Here is a 19180-nt window from a genome sequence, read left to right on the forward strand (position 1 = left end):
TCTGGCCTCTTCTCGGGAGTTGTTCTTCTCCACACTGTCATCAGCGTGCTGAGCATCTCAGAAACCCTGTCTTTAGGATGGATCCAGCTTTCTCCAGTGATGCACCAGTGTGCAGTGTTCAAAGCGAACTGTTCATGGCAGGACCATTAGCCTGCCTGCATCCTCACTGTCGTTACACACAGCCTTTCAGGCACGCATCCGCACGCTGGAAGCCGTTGGGAAAAAAAACATCAATCCAGTGGTGAGAGCGTGGGGAGTCGCTTGGTTCTAGGGAATTTACTTGTATTCTTCTTAAGAAAATTCACTAAAGGCATGGTTTGTTTTTCACCTTAAACACATCCAGGCTTGGTTTCAGGCTACAAGGGAAGAAATGCAGCACTAGCAAAGCCAGTGCTTGAACATGGTTTGGTCGCCATCTCCTCCTTTGTGTTGCAGGACACAAAACTACTTCAGCATCCTTGTGTTTTCCACCTATAATGAAGCCACCTCAGAGGTGCCTTGGTCCTGAACACATTTTGGGCCCTGTGAGTCAAGCCTCAACTTTGGAAAATTGTGGTCAGCAGTGCCATCATGACATGTCTCACCAGCTTTTATTGCTGAAGAGGATTGCTGCAATATGCTCCAGCTGTAACTGCTGTGAGGTCACAGTTTCAAGTGGATGAGAGAGAGAGAGAGGAGCGAGACCCACAAACAATCTCCAAGCAGCAAGGCTGGTTGTTACTTTTCGCAGGCAGAGATGAAGAGGAAGAATAAAAGGCAGAATTAGACTAGTCCGTTTAATGTTAAGGCAAGGTGGCTGGTAGAGCCTATGAAGTCACCCAATAAATGCTATAAATATCCACAGAGGGAAACGGACTCCCTACTAGGCAACTGTAAAGCAAACCACAGGATATTTTTGAAGCTGTCATCCAAAAATACAAAGAAAAGTGTGACAAGCCTACTTAAAAACCAAAAATGGAGCAGATGAGCACTTCGTCTCTGCTGTGATTTAGGGCTCCAGCGGCAGGTCCTCCCACTGAAGCCTCCCTGACAAAGAATGAAGCGCTTTGCCCAGACTCTTATGGAAGTTCAGAAATTCTTCCGTGGTCAGCAGCATCTTCATGCTTGGTTGAAAGACAAAAAACAACCAAGGACTGATGTCTCAGTACTCAGTGGAACTTCTGGCAAGGGCTGCAGGTCAGATTCAGTGGTGTGTTTCTGACTGCTTCGTGCTCCCTGGCAATGCAAAGCAGCTGTAAAGCTCTTTTTAGTCAGCTGCTGGACCCGCAGTGACAGCTGCTTTGCATCACTAGACTGGTGCAGAGCAGCCAGAGCATATCCTGCGTTGGCTGCTTGCACACAGCGTTTTCCGCAGGGCGACTCACCTGCCACACATGCACCAGGGAACACAGGCAGGACCTGGAGAAAGTCTATGGGTGAATGAGAGCTCCAATGGTGCGATCAAGCCATAGCCTAATTGCAGGCTAGGCCTTTAACAACTGTGGGGTTTGCACTGAATTCCAAAGTTTATCTTTTCTCCTGTTACATCTATTGTATTTGCACAGTAATATGCTTATGGTATGCACCATGTGGCATGCTATTTATATTTTACATCATAACATTTTTGTGTGTTTTCCCATTCTTTCCGTGATTTCCAATATTTTCATTCGACCCACCGAGGCAAAAGCGGTCGTTTTTAGGCATGCTCCGCCAGTGCACGCTACTCTGCCACGCAGGGTGCCCGCTGCCCTTCTGGGGGCTCCTGCAGTGCCCGGAGAAGAGCTGGGAGAACTCTGGCGGGGAAGGTGAAGGCCGGGAGAGGCTCCCCGTTACCGGCTGGTGCAAAGGGCCCTCGTTTGCGGGCTCTGCTGCCCCGACCCCCTTGGTAGCCCTCGGCCCCGCTGTTTCACAGCTCTGCTACCCTAGCCCCGGGCACAGCACCCCTTCCCCGGTGCCTGCGAGCTCCGACGCCCCAGCCCGGTGCTGGGGGGCAGCAGACGGTAACCGGGAGGAGGGGCAGGGCCCCGGTCTCCTGCCGCCTCCTCCTCGGGGCGACGCGTGGCTCCGGCGGGTCCCGGGGGGCGGTGGATGCTGCGGTGCCGTCCCGCTGGGGATCCTCAGCCAGTCGGCAGCGGAGGAGCTTTCACAGCCTCTTTTGTTTTTTCTTTTCTTTCCCTTTTTCTCTCTCTCCCCCACAATCCGTCCAACTTTTTTCTTTTTTTAAAAAAAAACAAACAACAAACAACTTTTTCCTTCTTCGCTTTTTCCCCCCCCTCTTACAAGAGCCACGCCGTGGAAAGCCGGGGTGGTGGAGGAGGGAGAAACCCCTCCCCTTCCCCTCCCCCGTGGCTCCTTCCTCGGAAAAGAAACACTTGGGGGGTTTCCTCCCCTCCCCTCCCCGCCGCTCCGCTCCCCGAAGCCGCTGCCGCGGCCCCCGCCCGCCCGCCCCGGGGCCGAGGAGGGCCCGGCGAGTACCCGCGCCGCCTCCGGTAAGCCGCGCACCGGCCCCTTTGTGAGTTGAGGGGCCGGGGGGGGGAGGGATGCGGAGAGGCGGCGGGGCGGCAGGGAGCGGGGCCGCCGGGGTTTCGGTTCGGGGCGGGAGAGCGGCGGCGGGGGCCGGGCCGGGCAGCGCCGCTGTCGCCCCGGCACTGAGCGCTCGCTCGCACCGGCGGCGGCAGCAGCCCCCGCCCGCCCCGGAGGTGCCGAGAGTAAGTTGTGCGGCGTTAGCTGAAAACGGCCTTTTTAGGGGGTGTGTGTGGCTGGGTGTTGTCTCTGTCTGTCTCCTCCGGTCCCCCCTTGGGAGCTGGGGAAGGGGGGTGGCGGCGTGCAGCCCCCCGCTGGTTTGGCTCCGGGAGGCGTTGGGGCTGTTGTTGGCCGGGGATAGAGTGTTTGGGCTCGGGGTGCCTTCCCCGGCGGGTGGGGAGGTTCGGGGAGGATTTGGGGTGCCGGCAACTCACTGCCGGCCCTGAAGGGAGCCATGTGCCGTGCTGGGATGGCGGTGGGGTGCTGGGAAAGCTCTGGAGCGGGGGAGCTCGGTGGGGCTTGGGGCTTGCTCCGTCGAGGTGTTCTCCACAGCATCAGGGCAGGGAGATGGCTTGTTTTAAAGCGAAACCTTCGAATTATGTCATGTCTCAGGTGGGTCTGTAGGGAAGCAGCCGCAGGGGTCCAGGAAGGCGGGTGACTTGGTCTTCACGCCACTTCTTTCCCTTCACGCAAACCACCGGAGAAGCGGCACGGGGGGGTTTAGGCTTAGTCTTCGCTGGAAAAGCGAGCTGAATAGGAGGCGTTACGGGGAAACGGGGTAACAGTGAACCAGGAGCGTATGTGCCTGTTGGGGTTGCCCTTGAAAGGCTCAGAGGAGCTCGACATCCTCCAGACCTGGTACAGTCAGAACGCAGCCTCACACCTGCCTTTTCTCAGAAAATCGGTGCCGTGCGCCTGTGAAAAGCCTCATCGGCAAAGGTTATCGCTAAAACCTCCTTCTGTATGCCATCTGAGTCATGGTGCTCGCAGCCATGGAGGATCTGCTACTCACTTTTTCCCACAGACACACATGCTCTTACTGAGAATTTTGGAATAGTTACCACTTAAAAACTAAGCTCGTGCTACTCTTAGGATCTTTTTTTATCCCTTTTTTTTTTCTTTCTTTTTTTCTTTTTAATTACTTTGTGTGTGCCTTCCTGCTCAGTAGAAGCTTAGAAACACGGTCTGGATGAACCCTGGAGGTAACTGAGAGGAACTCAAGAATGTTAAATTAACGTCCCTGTTTTTTTTCTTCCCCTGCATGGGTCAAGGAGGGGGATGTGGCTTGACCATTGTTCTGGAAAGTTGAGGGTAAAGAGTATTGTTAGCAAGCTGCTATTTAGGACTGTGTGGTCCAGACAGTGCCATTTGCTAGTTAGAACTAGCAACTAGTCCTTGCATCTCTCAGAGAACTTAAATGAAAATCCCGGTCACATGTTGACCATGCTCAACTCTGTAAAATGGGGTGGGATCAGAAATAACTACAGTTTCCTGATGTTTCATTCTCTATTGACTGTGCCCTTAAGAGGGTATGCAGGCGTATCTTCTTTCTCCAAACAATTGCGACTGCAGTTCAGATGTTGCGTGAACGTCAAATAGCCCATTCAGTCACGGCAGGGCTATGGTCATGTGCTTAAAAATTATGCACATGCACAGAAGTTTGTGGGACTGAGGCTCCATTATCACATAACGTTGGTCTTGGTTGAATCAAGTTACGATGAGATGTGGCCAGTCGCGGCAGATGAAGCCAAGCTTTGTTTCTGTGTTCGTGAGCGATTCTGCTGGGTATGTGATTTAAAACATAGTTGTTGAAGCGTGGATTCTTGTCCCCTCCAGAGTAGAAGGCTCTTGGGCACGAACCGGCGGGATTACTGGGATGCCAACCTCCCACACCGGCTCCCATCTTCTCCTGAGCCATACCAGGATCCGGGCCTTTGTTATTTCTCTGCTCCTTGTTCAGTGTGCTGTATGTCCGTCAGTAACCTGGCTTGCTTATCGTTTCCTTAAATGTTTTGGGTTCGAGAGGCAGCCCAGGGTTTTTGTTTGAGATTGCACTGGAAGGCACAGGTAAACTGTGCCGGAGTCCCGAAAAGCAGGCATAGAGGAGGACCAGGGAAAAGCTGAGCTGCTGCACATCCTTCCAGGTGTGTGTCCCTGCCATGGCTGCTCAGAGAGGGCCAAATTCAGCTTCCAGATGATGGCTTCAGACACACAGCCAGTGCCCCTTACCCTCAATCCAGCTGGGATTTCTGTGAAGTTGGTGGTCGGTTTGCGCAAGGCTAGAGCTGGAGTTGGGTGGTGTAAATTCTTAGCTGCTGTCACTAATGCTGTGGTTGCATTGCTGAGAAACAAAAGAGAAAATGTGCCTTTGGAGCTGTGTTTCTTCCCTTGCTCCTCTTTCTCTCCATCCCCGATGGGGTTTCGCTCTTTCCTCCAAGTCTTTCCCTGCAGCTCCTCGCCACCCCCATCTCCTCCTACCACCCACAGGCTCCTCTTTCCTGGTTTCTCCTGCCTTAGTTTGATCAGCAATAAATAGATAGCGCCTATACCTAAACATGACGTCGTTTGGGTCGGGCTGGTGCTGCGGTGGGATTAATAAGAGCTGTGGGGAGGTGGCATGTTCCTGAGATGTTATTCCAGGCCGCTGCAGACCTCAGCTACTGGTGCTGGCCGAAAGCTCGCAAACCGGGAGAGGTGGGCACCTGCATCTCTTCCTGTAAATGAAAACGTGGATGGTACAAGATCTGAATATGCCATAGAAGGATGATAACTTTTTACAGAGTTAAGCGTGTGTGTGTGTGTCATCAGGAGGCATCATATATTTATTTAAAATAATGCAACTTAATGCTGTGTTAATTAGATGCTTGGTTACATGTAAGTAGAGGCAGAAGGCAGACATGATACGAATTTATGCCTTTCTGTCCCGTCAGTGCGCTTCACTACTGCCTGCTCTTCTGGTTTGTGTTTGTGCATATCCTGCAGCCTTCTGCCTCAGTAAGGTATTTATTAGCTCACCATTTCACTTAAATCGGTCTCAGACCCTTAAAAAAAAAAAAAGAGCGCAGTAGTGCTTGATGTAGCAGGATTTGGTGGTTTCGTGTTAGTGAGTGGTCAAAATGACTCGAGTAAAATTCATCCCCCTGTCCCCCCCGACCAAGTGCAAGATTTCAAGTTAAGATTTAGAAGTGAGAGGTGTAGAAAGTCCTACTTCTTAAACTTCTGGGAATCTCTGCTTCTGTTCACTAGGTATTTAATTGTATAAAAATGCTAATTCAGTTTTAGTAAAATCGCTAAATGCTGGTTTTGTGTTGTCTTTGGAGATTTTAGAGCTGCCCCCTTATTTTCGTCCTCTTCAGTGGAGAAATGAAAAGGCCTGTGTGCACTTCACAGGAAATGAGTGTCTGATACAGGCTTGCAGGCTGCACATTTCCAAGAACTGCTCTCAAGGTATTTTGATAATGCACATTCTCTCTGCCTTCTCCCTTCCTGCTCCCCATGCGCTTTCTGTGCCTCTGCTTGTTCGCAAACACACGCGAAGTACGAGGGGAAGAATTGAACGGTGCCAATGTTAACTTTGCAAATAGGCTGCTTTAGCTTTACCTTGGAGCTGTGGCTGGCAAAATTAAACTGGCAGCATTCAGTTGCCTTTGTTGCAGAGAGTTTTTGTCCTCCTCCTCGCTCCCTGCAAATGCTGAAGAAAAATTTAGACTTCAGATTGTGGCTTGTGCAACAAGGGTGTTTTGTGTGTGCGTGTGTGATTCTGCAATTCAGAAACAGTTTGGATCTACTTTCGTACTTGCTCAGTAGCAAAGTTTATTTGGAAACTTAGGCTAAGGCTGTCAGGGAAGAAAATAAGTGTGACTATTAGCAGTTGGAAAATGTCAAAGATCCCCATTCCTGTTCCTGCAATCTGAGCTGCGTAGCTGGGCTTCTTCACAGCTTGCTGAAGGTGCCTTGCTAAAGTTCAGCGTAGGTTTCCCTGGGTCGGCACGCTGGTGGTGATGGGCACAGATGCCTGCCGGAATGGTTTGATTATGCTTTTTGACAAACCAGCGATGTTATTCCTCATCCGTGTTGTTCTTCATGCGTATTTGAATTCTTCCTTGTTTTCTGGTGAGAGGTTTTTGGGACATGGAGGGAGGGAAACGGGAGCTGGAGGAACATTCTCCAATCCCCCCTGCTAGGAGTTACGCTCATCCTCCGAGGCCCGGCTAAGTGCCACAACGGACCAAAATCCCCGCTCAAGGGGACGCTGAGACAGAGGGAATGTTTCTTTCTAACCTCGTCGCCACAGCCATTTCTGATTCAGAGCTGTTTTAGCAGTAATCACTGCAATGGCCCATTTGTGTAGGATGCACACCAATATTCAAGCCAGCACATAAACGCAAGAGGTGCTGTTCTTTTTCTTCATTTAAAAAATGAGGAAAAAAACTAGCTGAGCTGCTTTAACTACTCTGCAACAGGTCCGTAGTTTATTCCTTGTAGTGAATTTATAAACCCTTGTTAACTTCTTCAGTTTTGCATGACTAAAAGAGATTTATGCCTTGTGCTGGGCTCCCCTTAGTCTTATGTAAAGTTTGAATGGTCAAGAGGTTGCTTAAGAAGGTTGCTGCTGGATCCCTCTGCCTAAGGTCTGCCAAGGCACAGGATGGTGAGGACTTGACAGAGGCAAAGCAGAAACATTTGAGAAATAAGAGAAACGAGACTCCTCAGATCAACTCTCTCACTTTCCCCAGCAGCAGCATTTTAATGTCTATGTGATTGGACTTTTTCCTTTTATGAGTTTTTAAATTAGTTACTTTTCAGTCTCGGTCACCTTTGAACTTCCTCTCTTCTAGTTTTATGAAAGAGCATAAAAAGAACAGCCTGATGGTACTGTGTCTTTCTCTTGCATCCCCTTGTATCTGTCTGCTCTCTAAACTGAGCATGAGGTTTCTCCAGTCTCTCTCTGTCGGAACACTTACATGTGACTTCTTATCACCGTCTTCAGGCCCACCCCCTTTGTTTCAGGTCTATCTGTTTTTATTTAAGGTGACTGGAACCAAAGGTGTTATCTCAGGTGGTGACATTACTGTTACGTTCCCACCCATCCATTTTGCAACCTCACGCTGGTGTTTGCTTCTTGCTTTTTAATGGGTACTTTCGTATTCAGAGCTAGAGCTTTCCCTAACGAACTCTCCGCATGGTTATTCGTCTCGTTGGTCAGCTGCGCCACTTAATTTATTGCTCTTCGAAATATTTGCTTTCCTACAAGTCTGCGTGCACTTGCATTTGTGAGGGCAGAGTCTCACCTGCCTCCTGGTGCTTGCCAGCCTGCCAAATTTTGAGTGACCTCTGATTTCTCTGGCCTGCAGAGACTGAAGCGATTTTTGTCACCGTTTGCCCTGGGAAGGTGATGGAGGGGGCCTCTCGCCACTTTTCCAGCTGGCTGCCTGGATTTAAGTAACGTGTGTCTGGAAGCTGCCTGCTTGGGGGCTGAGGTTAGACCTCCGGTGTTTGAGGTGTTGTGGGCAATGATGGCTTGAAGACAGGGGGAGACGATTTTTAGAAAGGAAGCTGGGTCAGGGGGTGTGTTTGCCTGGGCAGGGGGAAGGGAGCCGCTCGGGCCTGAGCTGGCGGAGGCTTTGGGCTACTTGCAGCCACTGACCTGCCACGGGGAGGGATGCTCTGCAAAGCGGGCTGGGTCGATCCAGACGGGAAGGTGCAGCAGCTGGGAGGGTGGCAGAGAGGTGATCAGATGTGCAGGGGCTGAAATGCCTTGGTTTCCTCAGGACACCCCTTTCCCACCTCCCATCACCCTGGGGCACGACTGCTCCGAGTCTTCTGTCCATCTGCTTTACAGGCCCCGGGGTGCTGCTGGCTCTTTGCCTCATGCACCGCATCTCGCTTTTTGGCGTGCTTCTGGCATGGATGGAGGCTTTAGGGAAGCGCAAGGCATGTCCCGGCAGCTGCTGCTGCTTCGGGTATTGTCTTCCTGATGGAGAGCCCTATCCAGGGATTGCCCTTCCCCCACTGTCAGGTAGCCATGTGCTGCTCCTGCCTTAGCAGCGCCTGTGAAAAAAATTTTCCTTACAACACTTGCAGCCCTCTGGCAATTGGTAGTAGCAGCTGATTTGATTGGGAGAGCACCTGATTTTGATTGGGAGAGCACCTCTCTGCATCTTAATCAGCCGTTTCCAAATTCCTTCAAAATTTCTGGGTATGGTCCACTGTGTCCCACTGACTTTCTGCTCTTTAATGTGGCTTTTCCCCAACTTTTCTGACAGAGCACCCCCTTCCCCCTCTTCAGGTCAAATGGCATTAAATACTGGGGAATCAGAAAAATGAAAGGATATCTGCTTGCTTATGCAGCGTCCTTGTCCCCGCTTGCTGGTATCCCAGTGAACTAAGTGATTCCCCCAGAGGTTTTCTGTTTTTGATAAACTGAAAACACCATTTGTTTTTTTGGGTTTTATTGTGTTTATCTTGGCTACCTGCTGTCCCAGTTTAATGATAGCCATCCTCATGTAAATTTGCTCCCTACCATCAGTAATTTATATTCCTTTATATCGGCCAGGGTTAGCTTTTCATCTTCTGAGGGATTATTGAGGTTGTAGAGAGGTTCAGGCAGGGGCCGTGGTTTTGTAGTGTGTTTGTGTTTGGTGCCTCAGACCCATGGCAGAGGCCCTTGCAAGCTGTTGCACCTACAGCTCATACCTGCGGTGTGACCTGTGTCGTCCCCCGAGCCTGTCCTCTTCGCCAGGCAGCGTTTGTGGGAGGTCTGCACACTCTGTCACTTTAAGATTTCCTAAATAACCTCTCGTGACTTAATTATTTTATTTTCTTTTTTTTTTTCCTTTTCACTTTTGACTCTCAGGACTAGTTTCTTTATTTTGTGTGTTGGAAATCCCCGGTTATAAAACTTAGCGTTGTGGCGCATTTGTGCCTTGTGACCCTCGCCCCTTCCTCTGATGACACGGTAACTGGTGCTGCTCCATGGCCCCTCGCGTCTTCTGAAGCTGGTCCTTCTGAAGAGCCAAGGGAGGGTCTCTGCCCTGCGCCTCTGTGCTCTGGCTCGTGTTGGTTAAACGCCCTGGGAGTCTTCTCTAAAATCCCAGTTCTGATCATGATACTGAACCCGTTTTAGCTGCAGACACTGCTCATTTTTTGGAGTTAGCTGTTTCTTTGAATTCCTTTCCTGCTAAATTGCGATGGTTTTGATAAGAGGCCACGGCCATCACGGGGATTGCTGACGATCTAAGCTTCTCAGGATTTACTTGTTTTCTCAAACAAGGTGCTGGAACAACTGAGAAAGTCAATTTAGCCGAGAGAGGCTGGAATGGAGGAAACATACCTGTGCTGCTGGTCCGGGGATGGGGGGGACCTGACGAGGCTGAGGAGCCGTGACCGGTGGAGGACAAGCAGCTCTGAGGACAAGCATGCAGCCCTGGGCATCGCTGCCCCCTTCCCCCTGAACCCCCGCTCGGCTGGGAGACAGGACAGAGCGTTTCCAACAGGGAGCCGTGAGGTCTTGGCCTCTTTCTTCCTCCTCACCGTACCTTCTTCCCATCTTCTAATTTCTGCACCCAAACTGGGGAGAGCCCCGGCTCCTTCCCCAGCCGGGGGGCGGTGGGGAGGGAGGGAAGGGAAGGCAGCGGCGTGGAGGCTGCGTTCCCGGGCTGAGGCTTCGTGTAGCTCTGGTGCACCCGCATTCGCAGGGATGGCTGCTCGCTATGAAACTGCAAGGGTCAGGAGCAATGCTGCCAGGCTTCCCTCACTTACCAAAACCACTGTTGTGTTGGCCAGAGGTAAGCAACAACTCTTTCCTTAAGCCATGGCAGGATAGCCTTAGCTGCAGCTTTGAAACTTAGCGGCAACCCCTACTGATTTCCTTTTTCTAACTTTTTTTTTTTTGTAATTCTCTTTTCCCCAGTTACAGGGGGGGGAAAAATAATTCTGTCTCCAGTAGAAGCTGTTTTTGTCAGAAGTCAGTTGGTAGTTCTGGTAGTTTTACTTGCAGTGGAACAAGCTGTAGTTGCTTGTGGCTACTGCACAGCAGCCTTCGAGTTTGGGGAAGCGATGTGCCTCCTCGGTTATTCTGAAATGGCAGGATTATGGTTTCACACTGGGCTATTTCTATGAGGAGCGGTCTGTTTCATTTGGAAGTATTGGTTCTGAATGTGCATAGTATTTCCAAGGTGTGAGGAGGTGATCCTGAAAACGTGGTTGGTCTTCCATCTCCTTCGGTTAGTTCAGCAAAAGCAATTACCTTTCCTTGTAAAATGCCACCTTCCTCTTTTTCTGAAGTGTGTTATGTAGAAAACAGACAGACTTCCCTGCCTTGAAGAATATTTGGCACACATCACACCATCTTGTGGGGTTTTGGGGCGCAAAAACCTTTTAGCCTGTATCAGCGAAGTGTCACATTAACGCAGAAAGCATATGTCATAGAAAAGTAGGATAAGAAATACAAAACCTAAATATCAGATTAATGGGAAGTTATTTGTGTGTTGTGAAGTGTGTTCTCCAACCTCAAAATTTGGAAAGGGTTTGTTAAGACCAGTCCTCTTGCAAAGTCTCCAGCAGCTGGTTCCCAGAGCCCACATGCAGGATCTTTCTGAGTGTAAGCAGGAACTATCACTGTGTGTGTGTGCTGCCTCAAGTTATTTTATATATTATTTATATATATTTTTTTTTTTTTTTAATATTGCATCCTTGTTGAACACCGGTCTTACAAGGAAACACAGTTTTGGTTTGGGGTGTGTATGTGTGGTGTGGGGGTTTTTTATTATTTTTTTTCTTCCACATATTCCCTCATGTGTCAGACATAATGGCAGCCTCGCATCAAACCCTATTTATAGCTGTGGCATAAAAGATAGAGGGAACTGCGACGTCTCCCAGACCTGCTTCGTGCTGGAGAAATTGGCTGCGATTAACGTTGGTCCTCTCGGCTGAGCTGGGCCACATTCCTTGCCTAACCGCAGCTCCCCCTCTGCTCTTTGGCGCACGCCAAACTCTCTGTGCGTCTCCTGCCTTTCCCTTCTGCTTCCATGAGCCCTTTCTGGATCAACCCCGGTCACCTCAGCCGCAGTAGGGTGCCGGTGACAAGGGGCATTGGTGTGGCTGCGCAGCCAGCGGCGGTGACGGCGTGGTTTAAACTGGTGCCAGTGTGTGGCAGACGGTGGCAGCCGTGGGAACCCGGCTGGCCCACCGCTAAAACGCAGCGCTGCGTGCTTGGCTCGCACCAGGGAGGTTTCTCTTCCAGACATTGGCTCGAGCTTTCCTTCGAAACATCCTCTCTAGCCACAAATCAGTAGGCAGCGCATTTCTGTGGGATGCAGACGTGTAAGCGAGAGACGTCTGCTCAGGCTCTGCTGCCCGAAATGGGGACGCTGCTGCAAGGGCTTGCAGGCTGCCTTAGGGAGAGCTTTTCCAAATTATCCCAGCTTCCATCTAACTGCTTTGGGAACTGTGGGATTGATAACTGGGAGGTGCCAAAGCCAAAGGGAGTGGGTAGCGTAGTAACAGGATAGACCCCCAGTTCCGCTCGCTGCAAGTCAACGTGGGCCTGGGAGGTGTGTGCCTGGTGTGGGCTCGGCTGGGGGGATGCAGGGAAGTGATGTTAAGTAATGGAGCCTAGGCATGAGCGAAGCCTTGCAGGGACTGCCTCTCAAAGGCGCGCAGAAGGCTGGGTTCTCTTTTTTCAGCTTGATGATGGACCCACTGACAGATATGCGATTGCGCAAGTGGTGATCTGCAGCTCCACCAGGTCAGCGGGTTTAGTTTTCCATCTGCAAGGTGAGAAAAAAGCTTGGAGAGCTGGGGGAGCAGGGCGGAATAGCACAGGCCAGAACGGACTGGGTCGCTATTTGGATAACTCAGCAGCTAATGGCTACCTGCGCCATTTCAGATAAGAGACTCTAAATGTTGTGTGTTGCATTGAGCACAGGTTTGAGTTTGCTCTTCTGAATCATACAATCATAGAATAGTTTGGGTTGGAAGGGACCTTTAAAAGTCATCTAGTCCAACCCCTCTGCAATGAACAGGGACATCTTCAACTAGATCAGGTTGCTCAGAGCCCTGTCCAACCTGACCTTGAATCTTTCCAGCGGTGGGGCATCTACCACCTCTCTGGACAACCTGCTCCAGTGTTTCACCACTCTCATCATAAAGAATTTCTTCCTTATATCTAGTCTAAACCTACCCTTTTTTAGTTTAAACCCATTACCTCTTGTGCTATTGCAAGAGGCCTACTAAAAAGTTTGTCCCCATCTTTCTTATAAGCCCCCTTTAAGTATTGAAAGGCCACAGTAAGGTCGTCCCGGAGCCTTCTCTTCTCCAGGCTGAAAAACCCCAACTCTCTCAGCCTGTCTTCACAGGAGAGGTGCTCCAGCCCCCTGATCATTTTCGTGGCCCTCCTCTGGACCCGCTCCAACAGGTCCATTTCTTTCTTATGCAGAGGCCTCCAGAGCTGGAGGCAGTACTGCGGGTGGGTTCTCATCAGAGCAGAGTAGAGGAGCAGAATCACCTCCCTTGACCTGCTGGCCGTGCTCCTTTTGATGCAGCCCAGGATACAGTTGGCTTTGTGGGCTGCGAGTGCACACTGCTGGCTTGTGTCCAGCCTTTCATCTACCAGTACCCCCAAGGTCCTTAACCTTAAGAATCCTTAAGCTTATTCCTGTTGCCGTCATCTCTTAACATTTGGGTTTTATGATTCCTGCTTCTAGAAGATGATGGCAACTTTAATGTCTTCACATTTGTCCGTAGGCCATTTGTGAGCTGTCTGGACAGAATCAGCTCATGGCTTTGGAAATAGCAATAACAATAATCTGTTGTCTTTGTTGCTCTCTGAAGTGCCGTAGACATGCTTCTGCATAATACAGGTCAAAGAGTTTGAGACAGACAACCTGTCCCTAGATTTGTTGTATTTTAGGTTCACAGTATGGCGAACTAATGGGCTTAGTCACTTGTTTGATGGACATCTCTTTCTTTTCAAAGGATGGATCTGCTTTGCAAAAACTGAAGTGCTGCATCGAAGCTCTTGAATTTGGACCATTTCCAGGCCTGACGTCCAGAAACTCATCCCTATGGGTGGTAAATTTAAAGAGGTAAGCTCTTTCAAGTGTCCTGGCGGAAGAGTGGAAGAACAAATCATAGCTGAGTACTTGAAGCTGCTGTTGAACGTGCCAGATTTGTCAAACCCCAGGGTGCAGGGCTGGCTTGGCTGACACCAGGCGCGCGTACAGTCCCCTAGTTTACTACAATCGTCTCCTTATATGAAATAGGCTGCTTTGCCTGGGTAGCGAGCGAGGAGGAAAGCAGAATGCCCTGTGTCAAGAGCACTTATTTTGAAAAGCTCTTGAACTTGCACTACATCAGAAAGTCTGGGGGAAACTTATCTAGCCTTTTAATTAGCAGGACGCCAACTTTTTAGGGTATATTGCTTTGGCTGCAAGCACTGTTCTGACTGTCTTGCAGTAGGGAGGTAGTAACGTGTTTGGGCGTTGGGGCTTTTGGGGCTTTTTTGGAGCGGGGCGGGAGGGAAAGCAAATCATGTTGTGGTAAATCAGAAGAAGAACTAATTATGCATGCGTATTTCATTACACCCCTGGGCTGGCTTATTCCTAATACTGAGAGTCTGCTCACCCTTCTTGACGTGGGAGGCCATGTACACGTAGGACCTGTTGACCCATTAAAAGTGAACCTTAAAGGGAATATCAGGAAGCCCTTCTAGAGCTAATATTTATGTAACTAATAGTGCGCTGGAGGTCAGGCAGTCATCTGTTGGAAATGGGTCACTGAAGCTAAACAAATTCACACCATCTGAGGCTCTGACCCATGTGTAGATTTCAGACCAAGTGAACAAATTGTGAGGGTGCTATTTTTGCATTTACTTTGAATTCGAAACGATGACACAGTCTCAGTTCTTAGTCAGTCGGACTTCCAGTAGCAGTGGATTTTTCTTAAAGGACTTGGGAGAATGACTCAAGGTTGAAAACTGGGACAAACAAGTTTTGTTTTTTTTTTTTTTTTCTGTCAAATAGCATCTGCAGCCTTAAACAAATTATCTATTTGTTTGTTATTTTTAAAACTAGCCTGGAAATGAAAGACAGCTGCCTGCTTCTGTTTTCCTGCTTGAATTCATTTTCCAACCTAGACCCATGAGATTGGCAAAATTTCCGTTTGGACCCAAAAGAAGTTGCTACTTGGGAAGAGCAGCTGCTGGTGGGAGAAAGGCAGTGCTTCTCGCTCCCATCAAGGTTAGAGCTGCAGCCCTGGAGGCAGCTGGCAGGAGTATGACCTTCTTTTTCTATAATAGCTAACGTCAGAGGGCTCTATAGCTTCCTCTCCCGGCAGAGAGGAGAAGGAAAGGGACAGAGATGCTGCGACTTCTTGTGGCACCTACAGTGCTGAGTTTTTGGTGGTGATAGGTGGCCCTGGACGCTGCACGTGGTGACTGTGTTTACTTGCGTTCTGCTCACTACATCAGCTTCCCCCAAGATTTATTCTGACTTGCTGAACCATCTGAGCAGCTTTCAACTGCTGCCTTTTCTTTTTTTTTTTTTTTTTTAAATGGAAAAGAAAAAACCCGACTTGATTAACTCCTTCCTACCCCTCCCACCTTTCTCTAAGCGTGGAATTTCCCTCCCGCAGTGACACTTAGGTAAAGGGCAGGATCGGCAGCATTCAGAGTGATACCAGGGAGGTCAGCTGCTTGTGGGCTGTAAGTCGCAGGGCTAAAAACTGGAGAAGCTTCCCAGGCTGTTCTTGGAAACGGTGTTTATGGCTCCATGTATGGAGACTGCCTGACAACTACATTATTGGTATTACTGTTAAGTACTGAGAGAGATGTTAGGAGGAAAAAGATGACCGTAGGCAAGGCATTGCGGGGCAGATGCCTCCTTTCCAAAACTGCTGTGCCCATGCGAGGGAAAAACATTTGGCCCTGCTGCTCCATGTCCTCTCCCAGGGCGCAGAGTGGGCTCCACACGGCTGTCCAGCTGGCACGAGCACTGAAAGGAGCGCAAGGCTTTTGAATAGCCAGCAAAGGGTGTGAGATAAGGGGAACCTCGCAAGGAGCTAAGCCTAACGTAAAGCCCTGAAGCTCTCTCTCCAGTGCAAGCCCTCCGCAGGTCCCTGCACATTCCTGGTGGGCTGCCTGCCTGCTGTGAGCCCCCATGCTCCCGTGAGTCTGCAGTGGGGGGGACTGCCAGAGACGGAGGAGCATGTCTTTTCCTCCGCTGCAGGCTGCATGTCAGCAGTCTGTTCTGCTCCGAGCGTGGCTGTGCTGTCAGCGAGTGTGACTGGGTTAATGGAGTATGTCAGGGGACTGAGGGCAGGGTTTGGCGGTGAGCTACTGACTTGTCAGGCCTGGGGAAGTGGTATGTAACAGCTCAGCTTCTCACATAGAATGAGCCTCTGGCTTGGGGCTGTGGTTTTTATGTTAATGCATATATATATATATATACACACACACACACACATGCAGAATATGTATTTTTCATATAATTGAAATGACTCGGATGGCTGATGGCAACGCTGGGTTCAGGAATTTGCATTTCTGAAAACAGACAGCCTGGTGATAACACGAGATGCAGGAGATTAGCAGGGTCATGACAGTAAGGGAGGGCACTTGGAACGCAGCACATGAGTGGAGGACGGTGACTGGGACAGGGCAGCATCATCTGCTGGCTGGGGAAGATGTCCCTCTGGCAGAAACAGAAGGGAAATGCCTGAGCAGAACCACTCCTGGGATGCCAGCGGTATCTGGTATTGGCGTTAAGTGGTCTCATTGGTGGCAGTCCCAGCCCTGAAGTTGATGGTGTGACATTTTTTGAAGGAGTCTTGATTCAAGACCTTCGCTTTCTCCTGACACAGCGAAACAGGCAGGTCCTGGGATGAGGGAGTGGTTCATGGGGTTTGGTGGAAAAGGCTGATTCCCATCTTCTGCTTGAAGTCCTGTTGTCTGTCCTTTTGTGGGAGAAAGGGTTGGAGTGGTGTGAGGAAACCTTTCCATCTTTCACTGAATGACAAAGTGAACAATACTTTCCCGCTTTGGGAAATTTTTCCCTTCTGATTTGGAGTGTCGTTTTCCCTTGCCAGTCTCAAGGCCGCTCTGAAAAGCCCCTAAACATCCAACTGAGGGAAATCTCGAAATACCGAGGTCTCCTAGGTTCAAACCAGCCTGCTGAAGGGTGTGCTGGGCAGCCCCAAGCTGTGAATCACAGAAACCCAACAGATGCAGAACTCTGTACGGTGCTGCCTTGCGCTGGCGGGGACCCAGCTGGAGCCCTTCCTGCATATATTTCCTTGGTTGTCCCTACAGCTGTGGGTGAGGGACGTACAGTAACTCCCTGGTACCCTCTTGCTGCTGTCTTCTGCCTTGTGAAGTGTCTTCACTTGCCCAGTTAGAAGAAGGTATTGGGTTTATCTCGCTCTCCTTCTGTCCTGCAGGCTGGATGCAAAGGAGGAAGCATGGTAAAGGCAGCATCTTTCCAGGATCCATGGGCTCTTTGAGAGATGATCAGAGGGAGGCCAGATGATCTGCACAACACGCACACCACTGTTTCTCGTCCGCAAAGGCAGCATCGGAGTGTTCTCCCCAGCCCCGTGCCCCCCGGCTTGCCCGATCGTTTCCGGATGTTTCGCAGCTGCGAGTGGGAGGTCCTGGAGCGATCCCTCAATATCCTCCAGGCCAGCGACTTCTACTGGGGCCCCTTGTCCGTGGGGGAGGCTCACGCCAAGCTCCAGCGGGAACCCGTTGGCACCTACTTGGTGCGGGACAGCTCGCAGGGGAACTGCTTGTTCAGCCTGAGCGTGCGGATGCCCACGGGGCCTGTCAGCCTTCGGATCTCTTTCCAGGAGGGCTATTTCCGCCTGAAGAACTGGTTTTCAGACTGTGTGGTCCGGCTACTGGAGCTGGTAGTGGCAGGGACCCGGAACAATCCCTTGCACTTTGATGAGATGGGAGGAACCCCCCTGGTCTTCTCTGAGCCCCTGTGCCGGAGTCGCCGGGCAGTGCCCACGCTGCGAGAACTGTGCCGCCGGAGCCTGCCCGCTGGTGCTGCAACGGGGGATGGAGCAGGGCTGGGGGGCTCCTCTGGGATTCGCCCGAGGGACGAGGTGGTCTCACCCCTAGGCGAAAGGGGAGGGTCGGAGGGGAGCATCGTTCGCGGTCCCTCTCCGTCCTGGGCTGGGAGATGATGCCATGCGAATGGGAGATGAAGAGAGGTGACTTTTACGTGGCCGTGCTGGTGGGACACACACCACGCTGGTGGGGCTGGACTGGCTGCTGGGAGAGGAAGGGGAGGGCAGGGGGAGAGGGGCTTGTACCCGCTGGCTGTGACAGCCGTGTCCTCGTACGTGCACAGCGTGTGTGGCCTTCCCTAGCGATGCCTGGGGTAAAGCCAACCTGAAGAGCAGCGATTTCCACGCACGCACCAACACCCTGTGTTTTCCTCTATCCCAAAGATCATTTCTGTTACAAATCTGCCCTCTTGAGGTGGTATGGCTGAGACAGTCCCACGGCAGTGCAGCTTGGGCATCGGTGGGCACGACTTCTATGCAGACCAGATACCCACATAGCCGCGGTGGAGCAAGAGCACACTTTGCTCCTCGCGGCACGAATGCGATGCCTGCCACTTCAGAGGCCGACGTTTGCACTAAGAGGAAATCACTGCAGCCATGCATGATACGTGCAGCTTCACTGGCTTTTGCATTGCTTTATTTGAACGGATTTTTGGGAGTGCAGATGAGTTACGTTATACTAAGGGCATGGTATTCCTGCGGAGGTAAACCTGGTCTGGAGAGTCAGGTTTGCCCTGGGAGAGTGTGAACAGATGGGATCCAGAGCCCTTTCTTATGCTCATCTGATAGTATGCTGCTGCCACGTTTATTTGCCTCAAAAAAAGGCAAATAATTTTTTATATAAGACTTTTAAAAACTTTAATAAACATGTTTTTATACTTATTTTTAGAAGTCAATGAATACATGGGCAAGTTTTCATTCCCTTGTGGCGTTGGAAACCCGGTTTAGTGCCGAGACATGTCAATCAAACTGAAACCAAACAAGTGGATTTCTTACAAAGACTAAAGCAGAACATAAATGAATGGTTCTAGGTGGGAACAATAAACTTAATTCATCTTATAGTGTAATCAAGTAAAGAGTTTTCTAAACATAAGATACTTCCTAAATATGTAGGGGTGAGATTTTCAGAAGTATTTTTACTACCTTAAAATTTGTACTGAGTGTTTGAAAGAAACATGAGTAATTCAAGAACAGGGCACAGGATCAACAAACTCGAACCATTGAGGACGAATACAATGAGAGGAACAGTCTTGGCTTAAATAGGATTATGGTTCATTTCAGGGGTGGAGGCAGGTATGATGTCTTTGAAATAAGTGATTGAAAACAGCTATGTGAAAGGAGAAATTCAGATACTGTAAAATTGGAGCCAGACTGCTGCCAGGGATGCACAGCCATGCTGGCAGCCTGCTGAGCTTACCCTGACTTTCCCTTCAGACCTGTATGGTGGGGGCGGGAAAGCCGAACACGGAGAGAGATTACTCTGAATTTGCTCTTTTTGCCTTCAGGTATCTTATCTGAGGAACCAAAGCGTGTGGTCAGCACAGAGAGAGAGAGATACAGGGTGTGATTCATCACAGGAGCAGAACTCAGACACTCTGAATTATTCTCTGGA

At 50.3% G+C, this 19180-nt stretch overlaps 1 protein-coding gene across 2 annotated transcripts; it reads left to right on the forward strand.

Moving 5' to 3' along the window:
* The first annotated feature begins 1722 nt into the window (after positions 1-1722).
* Positions 1723-18430, forward strand: LOC141737743 (suppressor of cytokine signaling 1-like). 2 transcript variants are annotated; one of them, XM_074572694.1, is made up of 3 exons: positions 1723-2468; positions 13480-13589; positions 16936-18430. In XM_074572694.1, the coding sequence occupies exon 3, from the start codon at positions 17002-17004 to the stop codon at positions 17683-17685; it is 684 nt and encodes a 227-aa protein (XP_074428795.1). In that variant the 5' UTR covers positions 1723-2468; positions 13480-13589; positions 16936-17001; the 3' UTR covers positions 17686-18430. The 2 variants fall into 2 exon arrangements, with proteins under 2 accessions (XP_074428795.1, XP_074428797.1); XM_074572696.1 differs by lacking the exon at positions 1723-2468 and adding an exon at positions 10128-10289.
* The last annotated feature ends 750 nt before the right edge of the window (positions 18431-19180 follow it).

Source organism: Larus michahellis, chromosome 1, assembly GCF_964199755.1.
Source record: "Larus michahellis chromosome 1, bLarMic1.1, whole genome shotgun sequence".
Taxonomy (NCBI): Eukaryota; Metazoa; Chordata; class Aves; order Charadriiformes; family Laridae; genus Larus; species Larus michahellis.

Coding starts and splice junctions, on each gene's coding strand:
- LOC141737743 (XM_074572694.1), top strand. CDS start 17,002: ATGATCAGAGGGAGGCCAGATGATCTGCACAACACGCACACCACTGTT.